At 42.4% G+C, this 25,510-nt stretch overlaps 1 protein-coding gene across 2 annotated transcripts in view; it reads left to right on the forward strand.

The window, feature by feature from the left end:
• The first annotated feature begins 397 nt into the window (after positions 1–397).
• The window catches only part of PDXP (pyridoxal phosphatase), a 109,062-nt gene continuing 83,949 nt past the window's right edge, over positions 398–25,510 (forward strand). For both annotated transcript variants that reach the window (XM_078684051.1, XM_078684044.1), the window contains exon 1: positions 398–1,465. In XM_078684051.1, the coding sequence (XP_078540177.1) occupies positions 409–1,465 (1,057 nt within the window). In that variant the 5' untranslated portion in view covers positions 398–408. The remainder of the gene's footprint in view (positions 1,466–25,510) is intronic.

Raw genomic sequence — 25,510 nt, forward strand, 5'->3', positions numbered from 1 at the left:
ATCTGAAAAAGGTGTCTTGTATGTAGAGGTATTAATACTGAATTTACAGGCTATATATATTATTATTTTTAGTTCTTTTTAGAAGCAGTATCGATTCTATTAGCGCCGTCCAGTTCTATTAGAAATGTCAGCTATACCTGGTATCGATTTACCAGCTTCAATTTCTTCCCTTAACTGTTACTATTCCCATCTTAAGCTAGATCAGCTGGCAACCCTGCTGCGTTCATTGGCCAGCTGTCATCTTGGCTATTCCACGAGCGGCTAGCTGTCACCTTTGCACTATTGTGATAGGATAGCTGTCAACGTTACTATTCTTCCATAGGTCGCCGTGGAAACAGGCGCTGCAATTGGCTCCCCGGGCCGCATGCGGTACTTCGTGATTGGCTCCTCCCTCCTCAACCGGTGTTAATGATGGCGGCTCCCGGGCCGCCGCAGCTACCTCTTCCTCCCCACCTTTCACCGGCGCGGGCCCGCCAGGTGCTGGGTGGGACGAGCACTGTGCTCTTCGACTGTGACGGGGTGCTATGGGAGGGCGAGCACGCGCTGCAGGGGGCGCGAGAGGTGGTGAGGGCGCTGCAGGCGCGGGGCGGACCCGGCGCCGCCATCTTCGTGTCGAACAACAGCCGCCGTAGTCGTGCAGAGCTAAGCCAGCGCTTCCGTGAGCTGGGCTTCTGCGGCGTGCGAGGGCCGGAGGTCTACACCTCGGGCCACTGTGCCGCCCGCTACCTGCGTGCTCAGCTGCTCGGAGGCGGCGTAAGCGCAGAGGAGGGGTTGAGGAGAGGCAGCCAGGGCATTGAGGGGACCAAGCAGGGCCCCCTAGACTCCCAAAGCCCCAAGGACACTCCCTTGGAGCCAGAGGAGGATGGACAGGGGCCTAGGGACACTGAGGAGGAGGCACAAGCCCAAGGGTCCTTTACAGTCGAGGGAGAGCAGAGGGCACATTTAACCAGCCAGTCGAGCCAGCAAGAGGGGCCGCTGGACAACAAGGTGGTCCACGGGGCCTATGATCTGCAAAGGATGCCGAGTAAAGACGAACAGGACTCTGCAAGGGGGGCACGGATTTTTCACATCACAGGTCCTCGGCAGCCCCAACAGCAGCAAAGACCATCCAACTTGCAAGGAGGGGATGGAACAAATGCAGCTTCCATAGACTCTTCTTTCCTTGAAGAGAGTGGCATTGATGAGCCAGAAGATGACCTCCATGAAGACCCTGCGCCAGACGCCCCTCTGGTGTTCATGATTGGAGGCCCTGGGCTACTCCGGGAGCTGCGGAATGCTGGCCTGAGAGTGGTGGGCGAGGAGGACAGCGACGCCACGGTCAGTGCAGTGCTGGTGGGCTACGACGAAGAGTTCACTTTCCGCAAACTGAGCCGCGCCTGTACCTACCTAAGGGACCCCAACTGCCTGCTGGTGGCCACCGACCGTGACCCATGGCACCTGTTGAGTGGAGGACGTTGCACCCCCGGTAAGATTGCTCCTCTGGATGCCTCTGTTTGACAGTTTTAAATTGTACTAAGTGTGGATTACGGCCAGGATTTATTACATTTCTACCTAGCCTTAGATGGGTGCATGGGTTTCACTTCCTCCTCTGATAATAATAAGATGTTATGAAACTAAAAATGTGAGTTTAACAAAATGATTGTTATGAGTGTTGTTTCTATGTCCGAAATAACCGTTGTGGGTACCCATTTTGTAGATTACGTCCTGTTAAGGATGGTCTGTCGGGTGGAGATGCTTAAATGGCACTCGGAAATACCGCTGCCATCTCGTGCATTTTTGGGATGAAGGGGTAATGAAAATCAGGGACAGCAATAGATACCAGGTGCTACACCTGGCTTACCCTTTGTACCAATAGCACTGCTTTTGCTGCCTGCAGTCTTCAGGGCAACGAAATCTGACAAAGGGACAGAAAGTTAATGTAGCTTTAAGAGCCCGGATTATTTAGTTTCCATTGTGTTAACTCCTCCTTGTGTGTATCAGCAGCAAATAAGATAATGTAGAAGGGATAACATGTGGGCCTAGGTTTCACTCTCTGATGTCAAAGGGTACGGAATATCACTACTGTTGCAGCTAGCATTTTTGCGAATAAATATGCATCAGCATTTTCTATGAGGCACTTATGCCGGGGTGAAGGTATCCATGACATAACTCTCCAGGTTTGCTAGCCATCTTATTTTGTAAGTTATCCCCTCTGAGAGGTTAGTCCATTCAACTTGTATAGCCTTTCAAAGAGGTCTTTCAAAGAGAGGTACTCCTGATATAGTTGCACCACATGTATTCTTGATCACTTAATGTTCGAAAATGTGTTCCTCTGATAATATATGTGGTCATTGCCCATGCCAGGCAAGAGAGAACCTGCAAGCAGTCGACGCACGAGACATGGAGTGGATGCGCTTATACTGCGTCACTTTGATATTACACAACTCAAAATGATAAATGAATCCAGCTGAAATAATACATAACCCTGATCATCATAAAACCTAAAACAATTTAGTTGTCAAATTTGTTCAGCCCAGACTAAGTGATCCATACACCAGCTGCTAATATTTCCATTATAGAATGTGTTATTGATGGGGGATTCATTTTGCCAACCCGTTTTGCTTGCCCATTGGAAGAATCCCACAATTTTGGGTAAATCTGAGTACCTCAGCCATATTCGTGTCTGCTTGCGTTTCATTGATATCATCTTTATGCTTTAGCACTACATTAACTTAATTCCTTGTAGATCGGCATTAAGCAATACATTCAGACATGAAGGCGACAGTTCAGGTGATTGCTAGGTCTACCTACTTTCAAGGCACACTTTTGGCTAGCAAACTAGAAGGTACCATATATGAATACTAGCTTAAATACATTGAGACTTCATGCCAGATCATCAGTTATTACTTATTAACATCAACTGAGCGTTCTGACCAGCATCAAGGAAAAATGTGATGGAATATCCATCAAAGCTGACTGTGCTGTGACTGGTCCTAAAGCCAGATTGCAAGGAGTGTAGGAGGTTGTTGCCGTCTAGGAAATGAATCCGATGGGTATTCACCACTTTTTCAAGTATTTTAGCTTCCCCTGGAAGCAGAGACTTGGGGGGGGTCATTAGGATGCCAGAAGGAACGCTGGGCCGGCGGTGGCTGTCCTTCCGCATTCACACAGGGTATTCCCACCGCCGATTAGGATGGCGGTGGGGATCCCACAATGTCCCCGGCAGACGGAAAGTCAGTCAGCCATGGTTCCGCAAGGAGGTCCTTTTCTGCCCGCCTGGCAGAACCAAAACAAAGGCCAGCATTGCGGCGGTGCCTGCAAAGCACTGCCGTGGAGATTAGGAAATCTCTTTTTGCGGTGGTCTTCCCACCGCGAAAACACAGGCGGATGCTGGATTCTGGGGCCCTATTGCGGGCCCCCTTTGTGTGGGGGGGGGGTGCACTGGGAGGGTACCCATGGTACCACCCTGCATTTCATAGCATGGCAGGCACCGCGGGGTGCCTGCCACACAGTGCACGCCAATTTGACATTGCAAACAGTGCTGCATCCAGCAACACTGTCTGCAATGTTAAGGGCCCGGGATGCGCCCTTAAAATCGGTAGGTCATTAGGGTCTGCATTTGTTTTTTTCAGAAGGGCCTAACGGTTGCCTTTTTCCAAATAGAGGGCACAGACCCTGATTGTAGGGAAGTAGTGAAATAGATATAGATAAGGAAATACAGGTCGTAGGCAGTCTCCTAGAAGACCAATATCTTGAGGAGGTAGGGGATCACGGGGCAAGCCAGACTTGCTGTTAGCAATTAAGCCTTAAACTTCCTTGATTCAGGGATGGGAAAATGTCAGTTTAACCTAGGCCTGTGATGTGGGGAGGCTGATAAATTTGGTAGATTCACTAGATGGTGAACTTAAGTTTGTCTTGGATTTTTCTTCAAAGAAGGTGCTTAGTTGGGTTCATAGGGTGATTGAGGGTTCAATGGGGGTGCAGTGCATTTAGGATAAATGGGGGTGCGGTGCATTTAGGATCAATAAAATTGGTTACAATTTTGAAGATTTCTTTCGTATTGTTACTATTAATTTTGTTAGTGTAAAAAGTGTGACATGCTATGTTCAAGTTAGAGTGGTAGGTACTGAGGGCATTTTTGTACTGTCTTTTGCTAGAGACATTATAATCTTTAATCCATATGTGTTCAAGTCTTTTGCAGCGTTTCCTTTCTCTCAGCTAGTTCCTTAGTGAACCAGGGAACAGAAAGCTTAGCCCTGGAGGTTCTATTGATCACTATGGACACAGCAATAGACACAGCTTCAGAGAGCCAACTGTGCATCCTTTTTACATCAGCCATAATATCTACCATTAGGGTAGGTCTGGTGCAATCAAGAGTATCTTTAAGAAGGGGGATATTGCTTTTATATCGGGCAGAATTAGGATTAATAGTAGAGAGACCTTGTCTTCCTAACTGATTTCCCAGGACCAAGAGAATGGTAGAATGAAGTGGCCGGACCATGTGACCTCTTTTGGACTCTCAAGGACCAGTGAAGTGTTTGTAAAGATGGCATCAACCCTGTGACCAGCTTTGTGAGTGGAATATGTTTTAGTGGTTTTGAGGCCTCCGTCAGAACCTCAGTCAATTTAGCTGCCATGGTATCATTGGGATTGTTCAACTGGATATTAAAGTCTCCCAAGATAGGAACGTTGGCATAGTGAATACTTTTATGACTCCGGGCTAGGGGAATAGAGTTGATGAACTCTCTAGCATAGCCTGGGGAACGATATACAAGGGTCCTAGTAAACGCGCATTGCTCCTCCACCTGAAAGTGCAACATTTAAGAGATTTCCTAAACTCAATTGCCACTCTGCCACCTCAACCAGCCCATCCTATTTGATAAATAATTACACAATGTAGCTACTTCCTATTTCATGGAAACATTTATTTCCAGATGTTACAGAGACAGCAATAGTGACACTGCACCTACGATTAAGTCACACTTTCCATTGAAAAGTTTTTTTTGTTTTGCTGCCAAACTCAGGGCCAGATGTACAAAGGCTTTAGCATTCGTAAGCACTCCGAATCGGTAGTGTTTGCAAATGCTAAAATCATTTTTCCTATGTACTAAACACATTTATCAATAAAGGAAAACAGTTTATGGATTGTTAAATGTGTTCAGAAATGGATACCGATTCGGTATTTGGGAAGGGTGTGTTATAGGCATATGCATGGTATATATCCATGTTTGGCAACCGAAATACGGTAAAAAAACATGGATAGTTTCCGAACAGCTCAAAGGAGGTGGTAACCAGGGTTGGATTGGGATTAAAAATCGGCTTGTGCAGGCTAAAAAAAAGTGTCCCACATTTGCATATTGGTTTTCCGCAAAACACTGCTTCGGCAACATTTTTATAAAAACAAGGAGGGGTGGGGGGTAAAAAAGTGCACGTGTTACTTTACATTCGTGAAACACACCTGAAAACAGGTGAGGCCACTTTTGCTCAGTCCCCTTGCCCCACTCAATGTGCATATATTAAAGGGCCGGCCGGCCCTGCAACAGAAAGGGAGTGACACCTGCCGTTGGTAAAAGGGAGGTAAATTACGCCCATCTGCCTCCGGAAAGGCCACTCAGGCCCCCACTGGGCTGCTGGCGGTATCTGAACAATGCAGAAACCACCCAAATCTGCCCCAAGCTGCTCAGAAAAGCAGCCCACAACTGGAACTGAACACTGGCCCCTCGGGCATTGCCCAAGTGCCCGCGTTACCAATCCGCCTCTGGTGGTAACCCATTTGCATAGAGGGAAGAGGTCCCTTTGAGCAGGTGCAGCACAACATGGGTACGTAGCAGGAGACTGCAGTATAGAGGGATGGCAACTCCACAAAATCTGGAGGCCATACACATCGGAAAAATATTGGCATCAATCCCAGTTGAGAGGGCTGAAAGGTGAGGTGGAAAACATGGAAGGAAACTGCCCTTACTAGCAGTGGTGGCGCCAGAATTTTGGTCCAGATACCTCATATAAACGAGCAGAAAGTGGCGTATACCCTAAGCTTCCGCTGTGGGGCTTGGGTTTTTTGGGTACACAGACGCAGCGGTATGGTGGAAAGTGGGCCTCAGTGGTCTAGAAGTGCAGAGATTTGGAAAATTAAAAACCCTGATGGAAGTGAGTATGGGTGAGGGTCAGAGAAATTTCTTGTGTGTAATGGATTGGTGCATTAGATAGGTAATTAAGAGAGTGAGACAAACCCCCTACGGACCAGTCACTATAATTACTCAAGTTCAAGTTCAAAAGACCTTTATTCGAATTCCTTAAAATTCATAAAAGTACCGAACATAATTCATCAACAAACCATAATAATATATATACTTACAAATAATAAATAAAAATAAGCATGCATGTGGCATTCCATTCCGTACAGTGACAATACAATATGTTTCAAAACAATATGCTAAATTTCCATAATAATACTAACAAGGCTGATTTACTGTACTCAAGGGTTTTCCATCATTTTACGTGCTCGTATAGCCAATCTTAAAAAGGAGCTGACACGAAAAGTCAATTCATCACTATCCAGAGCAATCAACATATTATATGAGTCTTGAAGTGTCCGTGGTCTGGATTTTTTAAAATACGAAGTTAAAAACCATTTAATATACACAAGATAAAATTTACAGAAGAATAAAAAGTGCAAATCATCCTGAATACTCACGCCATCACAGGGACATAAAATAGAATCAACACTGTGACAATGCCCTAGTGGAAATGACAACATGAATTTTACTGTTCCTGCCCTTAAACGAAACAGCAATGATCTCTCCCAGCTAGTCATGGGCAGCGAGAGATAGGGCGGTAGAATCGGTCCACACAATCCATTGCCTATGTATTTCGTTACAGTTGATTTTTGTGATTCGCTTCTAAGTCTTTCATTGTTGTAAAGTGCATATAGCGCATTCTTAACCTGAACTTTATCCTGTAATTCTATAGTTGTGGGATCAGTAAACAAAGTACCTCTACCAACTTCATTCAGAGATTTTGAAACTTCAGACAACCATGGAATTCTCATTCCATGGTCGCTACTTAAACAGTCCTTTATAATATTCTGAGTAAGAGCAGCAGCTTCATTCCTCCAGATTCTGATCCAGAAGAGTGCCGGTCTTGCTCTGATATATGGAATGTTTAATTCGCTATGACAAATGAAGGTGGATGAGGAGATTGGTGCACCCAACACTTTCCTGCAGAAGCGATTCTCCTCACTTTGGATGCAGGGGCTGTTTCTTGATCCCCATACCTCTGCTCCATACGTGGCAACAGGTGCGCACTGTAATTTAAATTTTTTTAAAATAGCCCTAGTGGCACCTATTTTCTTTGGGCGAGGGAGACTTAAAACAGAGTTGTTGGCTTTCGAGAACTTGCTCGTGGCGTGGGCCATATGCCCACTCCACGAGCCGTTCGCAGCGAAAACCAACCCTAGATATGGGAATTTAGGGACAGATCCCAATTTGTCTGTACCTGACTGTATAGTGTTAAGTTTCCTTTTGCCAGGGCCACAGGACATGATAAAAGATTTTTTAAAATTGACCTTTAGATCCAGATCCTCCATGAACTTAACAAAACTATGTACAAGCAGACGAAGGGCATTAGAAGTGCGGGCCATGAGCACCGCATCGTCTGCATATAAAAGCACTGGAAGTGGTTTCCCTAAAATGAATGGGACATCTGTAGTAACTTTTTTCAGACAGGTGGATAAGCCGTTAATATAAATGATGAACAACAGGGGTGCTAAAACGCACCCCTGTCTCACCCCCCTCCCTATCTCAATGGCTCCTGATACCTCTCCGCCCATCCCGATACGTACCCGTGCTTTCAGGTCAGTATGGAGATAGGCTAGGAAATTTACCAGAGTGTTATCAAGACCGTTAGTTGAAAGAATGGACCAGAGCTTTGATCTATTGACAAGATCAAAAGCGTACGAGAGGTCCATAAATGCAAGGTAAGTGGGGGAGGAGCGGGCAACACTGTATTTGTCAATTATCAGTTTTAAGTTTATGCATTGCTCCACTGTTCCTACCCCACTACGGAACCCCATCTGACACGGGTCTAGAAAGTCAGTGTCATTTGCCCAGTCCAATATTCTATGAAAGATTATACGGCCCAGTACTTTTAAAGTATTGTCCAAAAGGGAGATAGGTCTGATCCCGCGAATTATCGCCCTATCTCCCTTTTTGTAAATGGGGACAATAATGCTGGTGGTCCAAGTAGTCGGCATGGCTGTTTTTGGTAAACTATTAAAGATATTGAGAAATATGGGTGTCCACAAATCAACATCATATTTAATGATGTCAATGGGAAGACCATCTGGTCAGGGTGCCTTATTTCCCAGACTCTCTTTTATGGCTGTTCTAACTTCATGCTCTAAGATTAATAAACCACCTGATTGGTCAGGAGTAGGTGGAAAATACTCCTCTGTAGGGGCTGCATAGATGCTAGAAAAATGGGTCTCCCATGCTGCACTTGTTATGTTACAGCTAATTTGGGTAAGTTTCTTTCCCATTTCCCGTGTTTTTCTGACAGCTGACCAAAATGGGCCGCTACCACCCAAGTTTGCACTAATTACCAAAGAGTCCCATTGGTCGGAGAGTAAATTGGCCTTCCGTTCTGATATTTTAGCTTTGTAGTGTTTCCTAGCTAATTGAACGGTGGCTTTACACCTTGGTTTCATAGAGAGAGCCTTTCTTAATTCTCTGTTTGCCAAGGAACATTCCGAGTCGAACCACCTTGGCTCTTTACCTTCTATGGGTAGTGGAACAGACAAAAGAGTTTTGATGGCTGAACACAAGATTTCAAAATCAGCAATTAATTGATCATAGTTGTTACTTAAAGATTTACAAGAATCAATCAAATGCGGGTATAGCAATTGTACGTTTGTTAAAATAGCCTCACAATTCACTCCCCTCCATTTTAACCGAAGGCCATCGATTGATGGGGTAATGTACCTTGCACCATTTAAATTTTCAAAATTCGGACTTGGGGCAAGATCCAAAATTACAACCAGTGGATTGTGATCGCTAAGGGGTGTTTGTACCACAGAAGTTTTTACTATACAATCTGTTAGCAGTGATGACGTAAAAACATAATCAATAGTGGAACTACTGTTCCCACCAGTATATGTAGGAGCGTAATGGGAATCATATTTATGTCCTACACTCAAAGCATCATCTAAATCAAATTCAATGAGTAGTTTGGACAATTCAGAACCCCTGCGCTCTGCTGGATCAGAGTAAGTTTGATTAACAGATCCAGCACTCACTGCTAGTTTTGCATTGAAATCACCCCCTATTAAAATACATGACTTTTTATCTACTGCAAGGGAACATTCCAAATTTCTTAAAACTTTAGATAGTGCCAAAAAATTCTTGTTCGGTACATGATAAAAGTCATTGTTATAAAAATTTATTAAATAAATTGTGGTCTTTGACTTCAACTTATACTCAAGAATCTGGATGTTGGAGTTTACCGGACCATCGTTCTGCAGGTTTTTGATTGTACCACCTGCAAGAATCTTGATCCCAACAAAAAGACCACCCACCGCTCGGCCAAAACATGGTTTAGACGATGTTAGGCTGAAGCAGTGATAGCCCTCAATATACAGATTACCAACAGCCCATGTTTCCTGAAACATAAGAATATCCGCATCATTGATTATCTTAATCCATGCAGGGTCCGATAGTTTAGATTCTAGTCCTGCGACATTCCAACTTAAGATTGATAGCCCATGAGTATTGCAATGGTTACCTGGCCTAACCCTAGTACAAATACTCCCTGCTTTTTCAGAAATAATATTAACAACTGCAGGTTGATTGCCGTCAACAGGCATTAATTCCAGGATTTCTACGGTGCCAGCTGAAGCCTGACAATGTACAACCAGAGCTAAATGTCCATCTAGTGTACTGACTGTAATTAGGCTATCAATGTCTTTTGCTGGCGTTAGATTCAGTCAATCCTGATCATCTAAGTTGGAAAAATAATCAAAACGATTATAAGTAGGGATGTTAAATGTTGACCTTGCTTCCATTGACGGTTGGAACGAATGAAGGTCAGGGGCAGGATAGGATCTATCTCTATAGTTAGGTTGGTGCTATAATTACTCCTGACAATGGGGGAGGGATGAAAGGCCGTTACCTAATGATCTGATACTCTACGGGTTGGGGAAGCAACAAACTGTGATCACATAAAAATCAAGTAGGAGGCAAAGATCGAAGATTCAACAGAAGCAGATTGGGACTGAATAAGAGAATTCCTGAAAAAAAGTATAGAGCAATGCTAGAATTAAATTCACACAATGTAATCACTTGCACGAGACATAACTGATGCCTGTGAGGTATTAACGTATGAACCCTAACATACCATGTATGTGATTAGGAGTGAACACCAGTTTTCCACATGGTATTAACATGTTACATTCAGGAACCCTTTTGGAGATCTGCGACTACAATATTATCAGAAGTAGCAAGCAGACAGTTTTAAGACCTTATCACTTTCCTGCTGGGTAGTCGACCACTACCCAAGAAAAGCTAAGTAGAAATAAAGTTTAAGGATCAGGCATCATTATGGACCAAGTGCCAGACCCCCAGGAGCTGGAAATCACCAGTTCCTTCTAGAGGGAAGAGCTGGGCAGAAGAACCAAGAAAATTGAATGAAGTAGAGGTAGCTAAAGTTAGGAAACTATGAAAGTTGATCAGTCCTGCTCCAAATGTATTTACCAGAGACGACCAGCCACCACCCTGAGTAAACTTGTGAGTTATTTGCTTAATAGTTTGGTGGGATTCATGGAGGGAAGCATGCAGTCAGAAACTGGGTACTGTACAGGGATAACAGGAAGGGAGTGGCCATGCCTAAGTGAGATGTAGGAAAAGCTGGAAGGATGGAATAAGCGAAAGTGTAGTAATCAAATCGCACACTGGGAAGGGAAAAGCAATGAACTGAACAGATGTGGCGGGGTAACTAGCCAGCTAAAGAGTTTGACATCACTTTGGGAAGGCAACAGCTAGGATTATGTTGCAAATGCACTTATTGGTATTACCATATTACAGACCTGTCAACTGGTTAAAATGCCAATAAAGTATTTTTTTTAAGTAGGTCAATGTATTGAATCATTGAAAAAAATAGAAATTAATTGGAAAATGTGCAGTTTAAGTGGAGTTGTGTTTAAGAATTAAGAGAATGAAAACCCCAGAAATTCACTGGTTATGTTTCAGTACTCTCTCTTTAGAAGGGCTGCTTATTATTTCACAGTATTTATACTAATAAATAACTGGACTTATCAACACAAATATTAGGTAACAGCACAGATCCAAAAAAAACATTGACAAGATATCTATCGTGCTGCGATTAATGTCAATGATAAGGTGATATATTATGCCAACGGGCATCTCTCTCTATGATCTCAGTTATGTCATCTGTCATGCCATGGGTGTCGTTATGAATGGTCGATTCGGCGCATGATTTAGGTTTGCATACTGAGCCATTTTTGGTGACTTTCTCTTTTTTGTTTTTTCCTTAGCTTCACTCTAACTGTAAGATTTTTTCAGTGAAAGTATTCATGCCTGCTAGTGACTAAAAATGATGCATAATAGCCGGTTCGTTAGACCTAGAGACTAAATAAATTCTCCGTTATACATTTCTTACTACAGTGCAAAAGTAAAATTCCCTGCTATGACATTGCAACTTAAATAACATTAAAAACACTTATTAGTGGTTTACAGATGGCATGTTACAGTGACTTGACAGAGGAAAACTTCGTTGCTAATAGTAATAAGGTTTTTTCAGTGTGGTTTAATCTGATTGTATTTATTTAACCCTTTGAATTCTGGTGAAATTGTACACATGAAACAATCGCAAGACATAAATCATCTATGCTGATTTGTTTAGTGTCATGTGCTATACATTAGCAATGTTGGGGGATTGGAAGGGTATTGCGGAACATTCGCAGCTTCACTGCTCATGTCGGAGCCCTCGCCACACTCCGCAGTGGTATTAAATGAACCATTTCCTTTTTCTAGTGTTAAATGAATTTACTTAATGTACAGCATGTCCATCAAGGATGGTGATGACTGCACTAGCTTCCTGGTGATGGTGGTTTGATTGCTCTCGACTTTTGAGTTTTGATTAGCTTCATCTCCAGTTCGTCAGATTGGCCACTTTGGCCCCTCCTGCTCCCCAATATTGATACACAAATGAGAATTTCTTCTATAAATTTACAATTGATCTCCTTATTAAGGTAATGAATAGGAAAAGCATGTTGTATACCTAAAGGTACCCATCAATGGAATACTTTTTGATGTGAGAATTTGTGAGGTGAAATAGTGATATGTGCAGAGAAATAATCAAAAAAATAATTACAAATACGCACTTATACCAGTCTGAACAATTTTTCATGTTCCTCCAGCGGCGGCCCCTCAGCTATGGCGGGGGATCGTCGCACTCCCAAAAATGGCAGGAAAGGGAAAAAACCAACACTCATTTTATTTCTCCTTTCCTGACGAGTCTTGGGGGCAGGGCCTGGAGGGTGACCCCTCTGAGGTTAATGGTAGTACACTCCCTTCACTGTGTTTGATAGTTTGGCCGGGCACACCAAGCGCAGCAAACCTCTCTCCAACCCCAGCTGCATTGCTAGGGTTGGAGAGAGCAGGCACAGACTCCTAGTCTGTCCTGGAGTACAAAGAAAGGGCGCTCAGGCCAATCCTGAAGATGCTCTCATATGAGAGCAGCTGCAGGGCATTCTGGGAGCTTGCCTGAAGCTGGGGAGCGAAACACGGATGGCTGGAATTAAGGTTTTTTTTTTCTTTTAAATTATTTTTATTTTGCGCCCACCTGCCTCACCACTTGTCCCAAACGCTGGCTGCTACTGCATGTCTCTAATCACTCTAGATATTGCGATTTTATTTGTTAGGTAGTGGTAAAAAAATGTTTCATTTAAATAAACTAGGATACTCTTGGACACTATCCAGAATCCAAGGAAAAAAACATACATAGGGCATGCTTTTAAACAAACTAGGATACACTTGAAGAGAATCCTTTCTTGTAGAAAAAAGACACGCTTTTTGATAATCTATAGTGGTGTCTAAACAAGCACTTGATTTGGTGTATTTGAGTGTATGCACTATAGAGCATCAAGCTATCAAACATCATTTTGAATATTTAGAACGTTGTTGGAGACCCCACTAATATGTGCGTACCAGTAAGCACCATATATTGGGTTCCAATCGAAGGGAGAGATGGCCTAACTTTTATACACATAGGCAGAGTCGGATTGGGAGCACAATTTGGCCCGGGCACTGTTGAAAAAAGTGGCCCACATTTGCGGGGCGTGGCCCACATTTGCGGGGCGTGGCCCACATTTGCGGGGCGTGGCCCACATTTGCGGGGCGTGGCCCACATTTGCGGGGCGTGGCCCACATTTGCGGGGCGTGGCCCACATTTGCGGGGCGTGGCCCACATTTGCGGGGCGTGGCCCACATCTGAAAACAGCGAGGCCCCTTTCTATTAAAAAATTATTCCCCAGCGCTCCAGTGCAGGAGCACATGAAAACAGCGAGCCCCAGCTATTTGTAAGTTACTCAGCCCTCCCCAGCCCTTCAGTACCTCAGGGCAATGGTGTGGCAGGAGAGGGGCTAAAGCAAAAGCACAGCTTCTGGGCCATACATAGGGGTCCCCATAGTGAGACCTATTCTTCCTCGCCCACTATGCCCTGAATGAGAAGTGCTGTGGGGAGAGGACTAATGCAAGCACCGTTTCTGGGCTGCATGGGCCCCAGGGGGCCTAGGTAAAAATGGTTCAAAGGCCTGAGCAACACCTGGCCCCTAGAGAGGCCGATTCTGGCACACAATCACCCCTCCCCAGCCCACCATCAGCATGATTGCTTGTTAGGGGGTCAATGAGAGGTCACAGCTGATCATCGCCGAACGGCGGGCCGCACAGCGAAGCTGCTGTCCTCTCCCTGTCAGTGCTTTCTGTGGACTGGGAAAGGGGGAAAAACAGGCCCACAGAGTGCACTGAGACACCGGCCCTTAGGCCCATGCCCGAGTGCCTGCAGTGCCAATCCGCCCCTGCACATAGGGGCTGATTGCGATGGTGGTCGGACCGCAACTGACTGCTTGTCTGTTGTGGTCTGACCGACATCTGCTGCTGCAGTCCGACTGACGCATTACAATGTGTGTGGTCGAGACAGCAGGCGGAAGTTAGAAACAGAAACTGAAACTACTAGCTAGACATTTTGAGGCAGTGAGTCAGAGTAATTGGCATACTTACAATTCATATGGTGGAGTAGTTTCTGATCGCTTAAGTAAATTGACAGTGTTAGCTCCGTGTGGAACGTTTTTGATAAAAAATCTAAGGGCCCTTAAGTCGAAGGGCGTTAGTAAAAAGTAGAACTTTAGTTGCTTAGAACTTTACTTGCTTATTTTGGCTTAGTAAAGATATCGGTTTGGAAAGAGTTGCAAAGAATACACAAGTTAGTAATTGACGACTGTGGTCAATGCTAGGAGGTGACAAATTGACAGAAGAAAACAATTCATTTTAGAGATTAAGGGCCATGAGGCATCTCGCATATCGTTCTGTAAAGAACTTGTATTTTATTTGGATGTATATAGCGCTACTTACCCCATACGAGGCATTGAAGTGCTTTGCGCAAGAAGCACACTACTACGGAACCCCAGATTAGAGGTTCCTAGCATCATTGTTTTCAGGATCAGATTGGGATCAAAATAGGCCCGGGCACAAAACTAACAAGCATTAGCAATGCAATAGGTCTCGCATTTACACGAGTTTCACCTATTGGCATTGTAAATGACAATGACTTTTATTTATGTTTCAAAAACCAAAACGTAAAAGGCAATGTCATTTACAATAAAAATTGCTCAAACTCTCGCAAATGGGAGACCTATTGCATTGCAAATGCTTGTTGTAACATGCTGTGATCCCAATGACCAAAGAAAATAAACAAGATACATTTAAAAATGGTACAAGCCATGTATTTGCAGACAACACATTCATCATGGCATTCTGGAAAACATATTAATGAAAGCCGGGGCCATTTCTGCAGCCATTTATCAGCTGAAGATCACATTGAACCTCTCCTGACAGGACAGACAGATGTACATGTACTGCTCAATAGAGGAGAACATCAAAACAAATACTGATGGACGATGGAGCGCCCACAGTCAACGCTAATGTTGCTGACTCTCACTAGAACTTAACAGCATTTCCCTTTAAACTATGAATGACTTGCACGGTGGGGTGAGCCGACAAGGTAAAGTCTCTGCAACACGTACCTTACTGCAAGCTATTGGCACTGGCCGCACAGCAAAGCGAGAGTTCAAACGCTTAAGGCCTAACTTGGACTCTGGTGCTAATCCAGATTTAAGGTTCCGGTTTAAAGGGAAGTTCAGAGCCAATTAATTTTGCCTCAAGCCCCCTCAGAGGTTTTACAGTTCGAGTAGAGAAAAAGTATTTCCACCATTTGATACTTTCTGCGCACGCTAAAGTTATTTTCACAATTTTATCGAACTCCTACAGTTGGTAAGTACCTGCATTCTCAGACCTTCCGCTACATACCATGCTTACGCAAAACGACATAAGGTGCACCACTCGGGCAACAACACCCTTTCAACCAGACCATGCGTGAACCGAATGCAGAGTGTTGCTCAACCTACAGGGGAATTACGTGCTATATAAATAATGCAGTCTGACTACTCAGAAAGAGCTTCAAACATCGCACTCGCTATGGAAAGCATATAGAAACTAACATTTTTCTAGAAGCCAGTCCACCTATCCTGTGTATTGTTGATTAATCTCTTGCCTTTCTACATGCTGAAATCATCGTAATATTATTTCGGACATTTACATAGTCAGCCTCACGGAGCTTGGATCTTAAAGGTTTTTCCACAACAAGGACTGGAAGCAGATTGAATGTCCTTTCTTTGATTTCATTTGAGAATATCAGTTATCCAGACTGAGAACCGAAGACTTAACTACTACCTGCACTGCTAGCGTAAACCTGCCGTCCTGCAATCTCATCCATTCATTTTTAAACATGTTGCAAAGCCTACAAAAACAAACAACACACATGGCTGGCATGGCACAAACTTCAGAAGGAGTTACTGCATGGCTATCTTTTGTGGTTACAGACATGGCCAGAAGCCAAGCCAAACTAGGGGGCAGTAGGCCATATTTAGACGAGCAATCCTACTAATTCAGCGAATAGTGAATACAATGCACACGTGGCACACCTAGTTAGAGACTAGAGCCTGCTTTGTAACGTAGCAGGGTCAGAATATCCTCGTTGAGAAGCATCAAGCTGCAGTCTCTGAATAGGACTTCAGTCCCAGAAACTATTGAACAACCTTGTCAGCGCGGCCCTAGTCCCACTGGATAAAGGGGGCACTGTTATGCAGAAAAGTTCATAGAAAATTGAAAACTATGACAAAATTCCTGTGGTACGCATGCACCACAGAGGAACCAGGGCGGAAAACGAAACCAGTGGTGCGCATGCACCACAGAGGAGCGGGGGCAAGGGAGGCGAACCTGCGCTGCTGCGCATGCTAGCCACCGGTGGGAATGGGAGGAGCAAAGGCGGGACATGGGCCCGCCTTTGCCCAATTGCATGTCTTATTTTGGTACCAAAAAAACGCTAAAGCCAATGGCGGGCGGCGAAAGCCTACTCACATGCACGAGCGTGTGAGCAGCTTTCAGAACCCCAGACAAAAGGTCTCTCGCTGTGCGAGCAGTGCTGCACACTGCTATGCAGGCGCGAGCCCTAAAAAGTGGCCCACACTTGTGCATAATGACTTTTCATAAAATGTTGGTTAGTTAGTATCAGGGGATTTATTTTCCTCTTTTCAGTTCCTTTTCTCTTCCACTCTTTCGCCGTTGTTCTCATCTCTGCATGTCTCAATTTTCCTTTTGTTTCTACGCGGCGCCCCTTGCTCATTCTATTTTGTTACTCCCCCGCCATGTCTATTCTCCCTCCCCTTTGTCATTTTCTTCCCGAATGAATGTTTTTCACAGTACTGTTGTCAAAAAGCAATTGTTTTGATTCGTCAAAGTTTTATTTTTGCTTAATTTGGTTGTTAGCCGTATTTATTTATTTTTCTAATTGGAGAACGGGACTCCTTCGCAGTTTTGAAAATGGCAAGGTGTCAGCAGACACCTGAAGCTCATCTATCTGCTGCTGGAGACAAAAGTAGATACTTTTAAACAGCCACCGCTGTGAATCTGACTCCTTGCACAAACCATTTATTCCACCCCACGTAACATTAGTGCTAGCTGTGATGCTCAAAAACTGCATAGCTACTCCCCAAGGCTTCATTATCGCCCTCAGTGACTCCGGATGGGAGGAGAACCACCATATGCTGGGCTTGCTCAGTTTGGCCCATTGCCCTAATAAGCGTGATGAAAAGCCACCAAGCATCTGTACTTGGTCATATTGAGGTCTGACCTCTGCTCTAGGCCTTCACCAGCCTTTCGTGTGGTGTACCAGAGGCCAAGGTGGCCCAGGAAAATACTGGGGGTTTATGTGCAGCTGAAAACAAAACGGCCCACCAGCTGGCCTTTGCCCCGGACATCCCTCGGGTTATGGCCGATAATGCCCGCCCAGCCAATCGGACCAGGATTGTTTTGAATTAAGAGGTACTGTCTGTAAATAAATAAAATAACAATGAAATCGTACTGGATTTCAGGCTTTAGACATTTTATTTGAATATGTCTATGATATGTCACTGTCTGTGTTCTGAGCTTCGTCCGAAGACAGACTGTACATTTTTGTGGCTTATGTAAATAAGTCACTTCACTGGTCATTTCAGTGAGCAGCACATGTAGTGTGTTTTTTGTAAATTTTTATATAAGGTTGTTTGAGACCTGCCGAATGTGGAAGCCGTTCTTTATGTGGGTCAGCTGCTTTACGTCTGGCATGACTACGGTCCTTTTTGTTTTAACGAAAATTGTGTATATTACACAGTGTCAGTTTGCACTTTGTAGGTTATAGTTAGGTCCAGAGGAAAAGTGTTGTTTGTTTTGCTAATAACTTTGGAGCATCTAATGAAGAACTAGAGGGCTAGCCTCTGCATTATGGCAAAAGTGTGGCAAATCTGTACACCATTTTAATAGAATTAAAGCTGTAAAACACAAACCAACTCCTTTAAAAATGAACAAAATAAGATTAATTTTAAAATAGAAAATATGATTGTTTTAGAAAGCTAGAATGAGGACACGTATCCTGAGGTAATTATCAATGAGTTGTAAAATATCTCCCTCATCCATTTCAGTGAGACATTCTGAAATGTAGAGTAAAATATGTTCTTCCAACTCCAGCAGCAGTCTGTGAGTTAAATCTCTAATAGTAAACTGAAGCTTGACTACAAAGTTCTATTGAACAACTAGAGCGCTGAAACTTTGTGTGGGAGACCAGTGAGGAATTCCTGAAAGCTCTTTTGTTGGAATAGGAGCTGTTTACTTCATAGCCTTTCCTAAAGAGCAGGCGGAAATACACTAGTATTGAGATCTTAATGCAGAATGAAACCAGTGGTTTAAAAGTGTGAGGGGAGGTATGGGATTTTAGTAATTTGAGGCACAAACAATTTTCAGCCTTGCGAAAAATAGATTAAGTTACGTCTACCTAAGTATAGCATTCCCATTGCACATCTATTTACTCGGAATGCACATCTTTTCAGTCACTTAATGGCTTCTATACGTAATTTTAAAACTGTAACATTTTGGTTTAAAAAATATATTTCCAGATGGTCACCATTGCCTGCTTGTGCACACACAGTGAGTCACTTTTTTAATGGTTTTTGAAATAATGTTTTACCAAACCGATGACAAACCAAGATTTGGGAAAGCCAAAACCTTAGCAGCCAACTCCAGACCTATTGGTTTTGCCGTGGCTTATTTTCCTAGTAATTGCTCACCTCTAAGTAGCGTTCCTTTGGACCCATGTGAGTATGCTCTGCTGTAGAACCCAGGTGGAGGTGTCATAAACCTCTCTCTCTGGGCAATCACTACACAGTACATGAAATACCCACCCCAGGACCCAATACAGCACCTCTCCTTCCTCTAATAGCACACTACTGACCAACGCCAAAAACCAACAAATAAAAGCACAGTCTACTAGTACTTCCTAAAAAGTAAACCTGCTATAAAGTAAACATAACTACTAGGATGTATTAAAATACTTTGAACATTGTATAAAAGTTTTAAAAACAATTGTCGTGGGAATTACTCACCTCACGTGCTCTATTTCTGTCTCCTCATAACAGTATACAATTTCCCTCAACCATCATCAGGATTGTACTAACACCACTGAATGAAGCTCGCAATAAAGTCAAAACAGATAGTCTGGAGTGCAGAAATACTAAGTGTAAACTTACACTCCGCAAAATAACTCTGTTATCTTGTGTGCGAATACAACAACACTCAACCTGCACCACGTACCAGAGCAATGAATGCAATTCACAGTCAACCCAAACCAGGATACAAAAACAACAGCTATATCTCACACCATGGTCTCCAAACCTTATCACCTCAGTTGCAAAAACGACTTCCTCTTTCAGGCAAAGGACAGGACAGACTTAATGGGTTCAAAATGGGTGTCTTCAGGTTTTTCATGTACACAGTAGGTAATGGTAGTTTTTTTTAAAGTACACAGCAGTTAATGGTTTACTAAAGTCGACTGCCTGCTCAGCCTCCTTTTACTTGACCTCTCAGTCCAGTGACCTTCTCAGTATTCCACGTAACATCTCATCTCCATGATCATCGGGCCAAATGCTGGAAAAATACAAGGAGAAGGTACAACACCTTTAATCTATAGTGAGTCTTTTACATCATTGTTCAATCTTAAGTAAAAAAAAACATTTCTATTAAAATGAATGGGATACATTTTGATGTTCTTCACATTTTACTGTTTTAACCGCCCTTGAGTTTTGAAAGCCGTTTTTTTGCAGAACTGTCGAACCATTTGCATTCCTCTCCTCTACAATGTGGACTCCCTTTTCCCCTCCTTTTCAAATGTACAGAGACTTCGTGTGCAGCTTTGTTTTGCATAGCACTGGTGCATTACAGAAGCTACACTTTACCCAACTCAATAAAAGGAAGACTTGCTTCTGGTAGAGTGATATTTAGTTTTTCACAAATCAACTTATACAGGATGCACCAGTCGATTTTTCGAGTGTGCTGGTTAAAAATGGAACCCATGCTATAAAGTCGTTTGGTACTAATAGTTATGATTATTTATAGTAACTTTCTCTTCGGTTGGGCTTAATAAATTATGCTTACAGCATTCATCCAACCCAAGCCTTGTAACGTTATAAAAATAGGCAGACCTCAAACTCCTAAAAATGTTAATAGACCAGCAGGTCTAGTGACTAAAATAATCTACTAGACCTAACTATAATGCTCTTGACCAATAAACTAGTTTCCAATTATGCGATCCTGCGCAAATATTTAAATTCACTGAGCCACCATTTCCTTCTTTATCACATGAGAGCACCTTCAAAAACCCGAGATTTGTATGTCTGCTGAACAAAAAAACACTTGTTTGAATTAGTAGACTAAACGTTTGCTCCATATATAATACAAATCTAGCCACATCTAGTATACTCATGACCGCTGACTTGACTCCTTCGTTCATTAACCACATTGTCATCAGGGCAGGGGCAGGAATGTTTCACAAATTACGTTTAAAAACTACCACTTTTAATAAATACATACCTGAAGCGTGAAGTGGTAGCACACATATTTGCATCAGCAGATTTTTCATTGAAATGGCCACAACATTTCCCACTGGCATGTGGTTTTATTGATAAAACTATATAATGTTTGGAAATCGAATTTCTGCAAATATTTTTCATTTGCACATCATCAGGTAAAGTGTTCTGATTTGATTTGCTCCTATTTAAATCTTAGTTTGCATCACACTTGCTAAGTACAAAAAAAGGCCTTTAGTCATTTCTGAACAGAAATAAAAGTAAACGCTATTTTCCAGATTAAGATAAGAAACCGGTAGTAAAAAGACAAACTGACATTTGACATCTGTCCCTGGACAAACCGCAAATGTGTCAAATCTTACTCTGACTTTTCATTCTAGGCTTGAAGATATGTTCGATGTGGCTAACTTTAAGAAAATGGTTTATAAACTGAATGATCATTTAGGCCATTTCAACTATGTATGGGCTCCTTTTCCAAATGCATGTTGATTTTGATATGGTTTATACTTGTGATATTTGTGTTTATAGTATGGATTTTAGTCTTGAATGTATATATTTCGTTAATTTTCCCTTCTGTGAATATATATTTCTTATTTTATTAATTTCTTATTAATGTTTGAAACGGTGATTATGGTATTACATTTATTTTATTTGCTTTTTGGTGTCCTTTCTTTATCTCTTTTTTTCTTTTTCTTTACTCTTTCTTTTCCATCTTCTACTCTACTTGTCTTCGTTTTTCTTATTCCTATTGTACATTTTGTTATGTTGTTCAGTTTTTTTGGATTGATATGACTGTTAATCATTGTTTCTGTATTTGTGTGGAAACCGTTTTAAATAAAAAATTGTGAAACAAGTTTAAAGGTGTCTTTATGGCTGCTCATTCACTTTCTGAATGAACAGAACACCTGTTTCTTCCAGCTTAAGTTCACTTGCCAGAACGGATGAGTAGGTACTGAAAATAGCTCAACCGGATAAAATCTAACTCGCCATAGCGAGTAGATTTTTCGAGGCCTGATGGTGGGGCAAGTGGAATCGACGGCTGTGGAGGTGGTTGAGAATAATTTCTCCTAAAGGAATGTTATATATTTGATATCTTCAATGCACAGTGGTGGCATGCTATTAACTGATGCAACTGTTCTCTACAGTTTGCTTATAATGTAATCCTTTGATATAAAAATCTTGGTTTCAAGAAATGTAATGCAAGAGTTACTATATAATGAAGTTTGTACTGTTTCTTTTGCGCACTTTATTTTCTGTGGCGTAATACCGTTGATTCCTAATTTAATACTTAAACATTTACTTTTCTCTGTTCATGACACTAAGCTCCGATTTTGACAAAATCCATTATATTTCTTCAGATCTTTCCTACGGATAATACTTGCCATTATCCGCAAGCATCTTTCATAATAAGTGTCATTTGCACTTAACCAAGACATTATCAGTGACTCATGTTTTCCTTTTTGGGTAAGAATCCATTGAAATCTCTGCTCTTCCATCTAATAACTGCTACCAATGTTAATACTTATTGTCACCTTGTTGTATTTTTTGTATAGAAATTATCCAAAAGCACATGGCGTCATTATTCAAATTTTAAACTGACCTAGCCACTACAGAATGTCCAACTTAATTTTTGGACGGTCTTGAATCACCTAACGGAACTTCACTTATCTTCAACCACCATTTTGTGATCATTTTATGCATGACAAAGAGGATTCTATCTCCTAATCTAATCTCTGTAATAACTTTGCATGAGAATATGGAAATTATATAAAACCTGGATCTTATCTCCTAACACCATCTTTAGTTAAAATGTAAGCATGAGATTCTGGTACCTCTTTTCTTTCGCCAGACTATCTCAACACTCCTATAGGTGGTTCTCTCAACTGATGCATGATTTTCCATTTTGAAGTATCTTCACACTTGATCATCTATTTTTTCTCCTGCTAACTGCCAACAACTCTTATACTCCCATTCTCTCCTTTTTCTTTTATCTTGATTCTTCTTCTTTACCAGTATTGTTCCGTACTACTCTTTTATACTTTTATTTACTACAAAACATTTACTAAATAAGCTTGTAACAATTCGAGTATTGCTTCTGTAAACTTCATTACCTCCTTGAGGTTGAATATATTTTTGGATTACTCTTTAACCCACCTAATGTCTTCAATTTTCTGCGTAAATGTATTACATTTGCAAGCTTGTATTGACCAATGAGCTATCATTGTCTTTTGCATACTTTGTTTTGTATTATTAATAACTGTCATATCTCGGTTTTTTCCACACCCTTTCGTTAATTTAATTCAATTAAACTTGATTTGGGTTAATTTTTGTATTTTTTAAAAAGTTATTGTCTGTCTTACACATTGTTGCAAGCTCTAACGAAGCAATAGTATATTTAAAAGGTTGCGAAACACGTGTTGGCTTGAGTCATTTCATAAAGAATCTGAACAATAAAAAGCAGAGTATACCAAACATGAAGACTAGCAATATTCTTTATTTCCACTGACTTGGGTACCTGTCTTCCTTATCAATAGTACTGTTTGCGTTTGACTAGGACCTAAGCGTGATTTCAGGCTGACCATGATGGGGTACTGGTCAGCTACTCCAGGCCGATTCATCCCTGCCAAGGATTTAACATTTTGTTTTAGTCTCTAAAATGGAAGTCCAAATCCTTCAGCGAGGCAAGGTTGAAAACCGTATCCCAGAACGTCCTCTCGAAGCCAGATAGCCATAGGATGAAGTCTCGCTGAATCCATTGGGTTTAGTGGGAAAAGGTCAAATGTTGCGCTGCAAGACCCATGCTGGTTAGCCAAATACTTTTCACGACTTCACCCTGTCAAGATTTCTCCGTTTAGACGTAGTCTGTTTTTGGCACACAGAAGCCTACAATGGTGCAGGGCGTTATTCGGGAGGGTTGCACTGAAGTCAGTTTCGAGAGTGCACTAAACTGTTTTTTCAAGTCGCAAAATGCTCAGAGCGATACTTACTTCATTTTCTTGCCCAGCAATGTCCTTCCTCGGGCAGATTAACTTGGGTGATTGGCCCTAGTCTTCAGGATGTCTGAAAGTCCAAAAATTAAGTACCACTTTTTTATTGGTTGTTGAAGTCCAGCTGGACAGAGCCAGAAGCTCTTCAGAGACCTTAGGGACAGCACTCTGGAGACAGAATGTACTCCAACGGAAGCCATGAGTGGGGTCCAGTTGCAACTGGTCAGATGGACTCTTAAAGAAAAATATCTCTTGCAGCTTGTTGTGTCCCATTGCAGTTCACTACTTTGTCCTAGGTACGAGTGGGAGCATGTCCATCCCTTTAGGTCTTTTCATAGAACACACACAGACGGTGCAGTCTTTAGACGTTCCTCGACAGATCCAGAGAGTGTTATGAGATTCTGCTTGTGATGCCCATTTCTGTATAGTTCAGTAGATAGTGGTTATAAGTGACTCCTTGACACTCCCTAACCATTGAGAAAAAAAATAGATCCCAGGGACACCCCTACCCACTTTTACAACACATCCTGTTTGTCTTACTCCAGATTGTCGCAGAGTGCACTCTTCTAAGGAACTTCCAGCATGACACAGGCCTTCTGCCCTTGGAGTGAGCTTGTGTGCTAGTTTGGGCGTATTTAGGGAAATGATCCATCCTCTCCTCCTAAGCTACACCAAAATGGTTCTGGCACCAGCCTCCTCTCCCACTTGGCTTGCGCCCAATCGGGTACTTAAGAACTAAAGCTCAAAGGCTTCCCTTCCTCGAGCTTACCCGTACACTAAACTATGAATAGTTTTCTGGAACGCTCTGTTACCCTAAGGTATCTTAGCTCTACAAAAACCCTGTCCGAAAATCAGTAAACAGGTACCACCAGAGAAAATAGCCTTGTTTTAAATGGCTTTCTGAAGAGTACATAATTGTATATTTTATTTCACTGGGAAGCGAGTTACAGTGCTTACCTGTGAACAGAGAGAAGGACCTACTTCTGCCTCTGCTTCATTTAACACTTGGTATCATAACATCTTTACTCTTGGATGATTTAAGATGTCTCCTAAGGACATAGAAACCAAACTTAGATTTGATAGATTCTGGTTCCATAGAAAGCACTGTGCACCATGCACAGAGCCTTAAACATGAATTGTTTCCAGACTGGCAACCAGTGTAAACCCTTAAACTGCTTATGCTTAGGTGGACACATTTTGAATTGGTAAGCTCTGTCCCTTTCAAGTCAATGAAGTTCGTGGAACGTCCCCGGCTGCCTTTCTTGCACTGATCTGAATTACCACCCAGTATATCTTCTTACCAGGCTTAAGCCATTGTCCTGCTCTGGGAGCAGTTTTCACACTTCGTTAAGATCAAGCACTGACACGACAGCTGTTGGTAGGCTAATGTAAATTAGCCTCCATGAGCTTCAGGCAGGGAAATGTTAACTTTCTAAAAGTCATTGTTCCTAACTAGTTAGTAAAAAAATATATAACTTCACAATCAAATTGGATTTTTAATAAACATTAAAACTACTCTAGCTTGTCTTAAACCAGAGATAGTAGGATTAATAGTTTAATCTCTACGCCAGTTTTCCTCCGACGACAGCCAGAGACTTCCACTGTGAAAATTGTTTTTGGTGGCTTGTCACTGAAGGAAAATGGAAACCTTCACATTTCTACATGTCTCACTTTTGAATCCCTAGCACCCTACAGAGTGTGCTACACGGCCTCCCTAGGGGTGACATTAATATTTTCCCCCTTCATAAGGGTTATTTTGACAGGTTATGCTGCAACTTAAATTGCAACAATCCAGCTACAATGG

The sequence above is a fragment of the Lissotriton helveticus genome, chromosome 1_1, assembly GCF_964261635.1.
Source record: "Lissotriton helveticus chromosome 1_1, aLisHel1.1, whole genome shotgun sequence".
Lineage (NCBI taxonomy): Eukaryota > Metazoa > Chordata > Amphibia > Caudata > Salamandridae > Lissotriton > Lissotriton helveticus.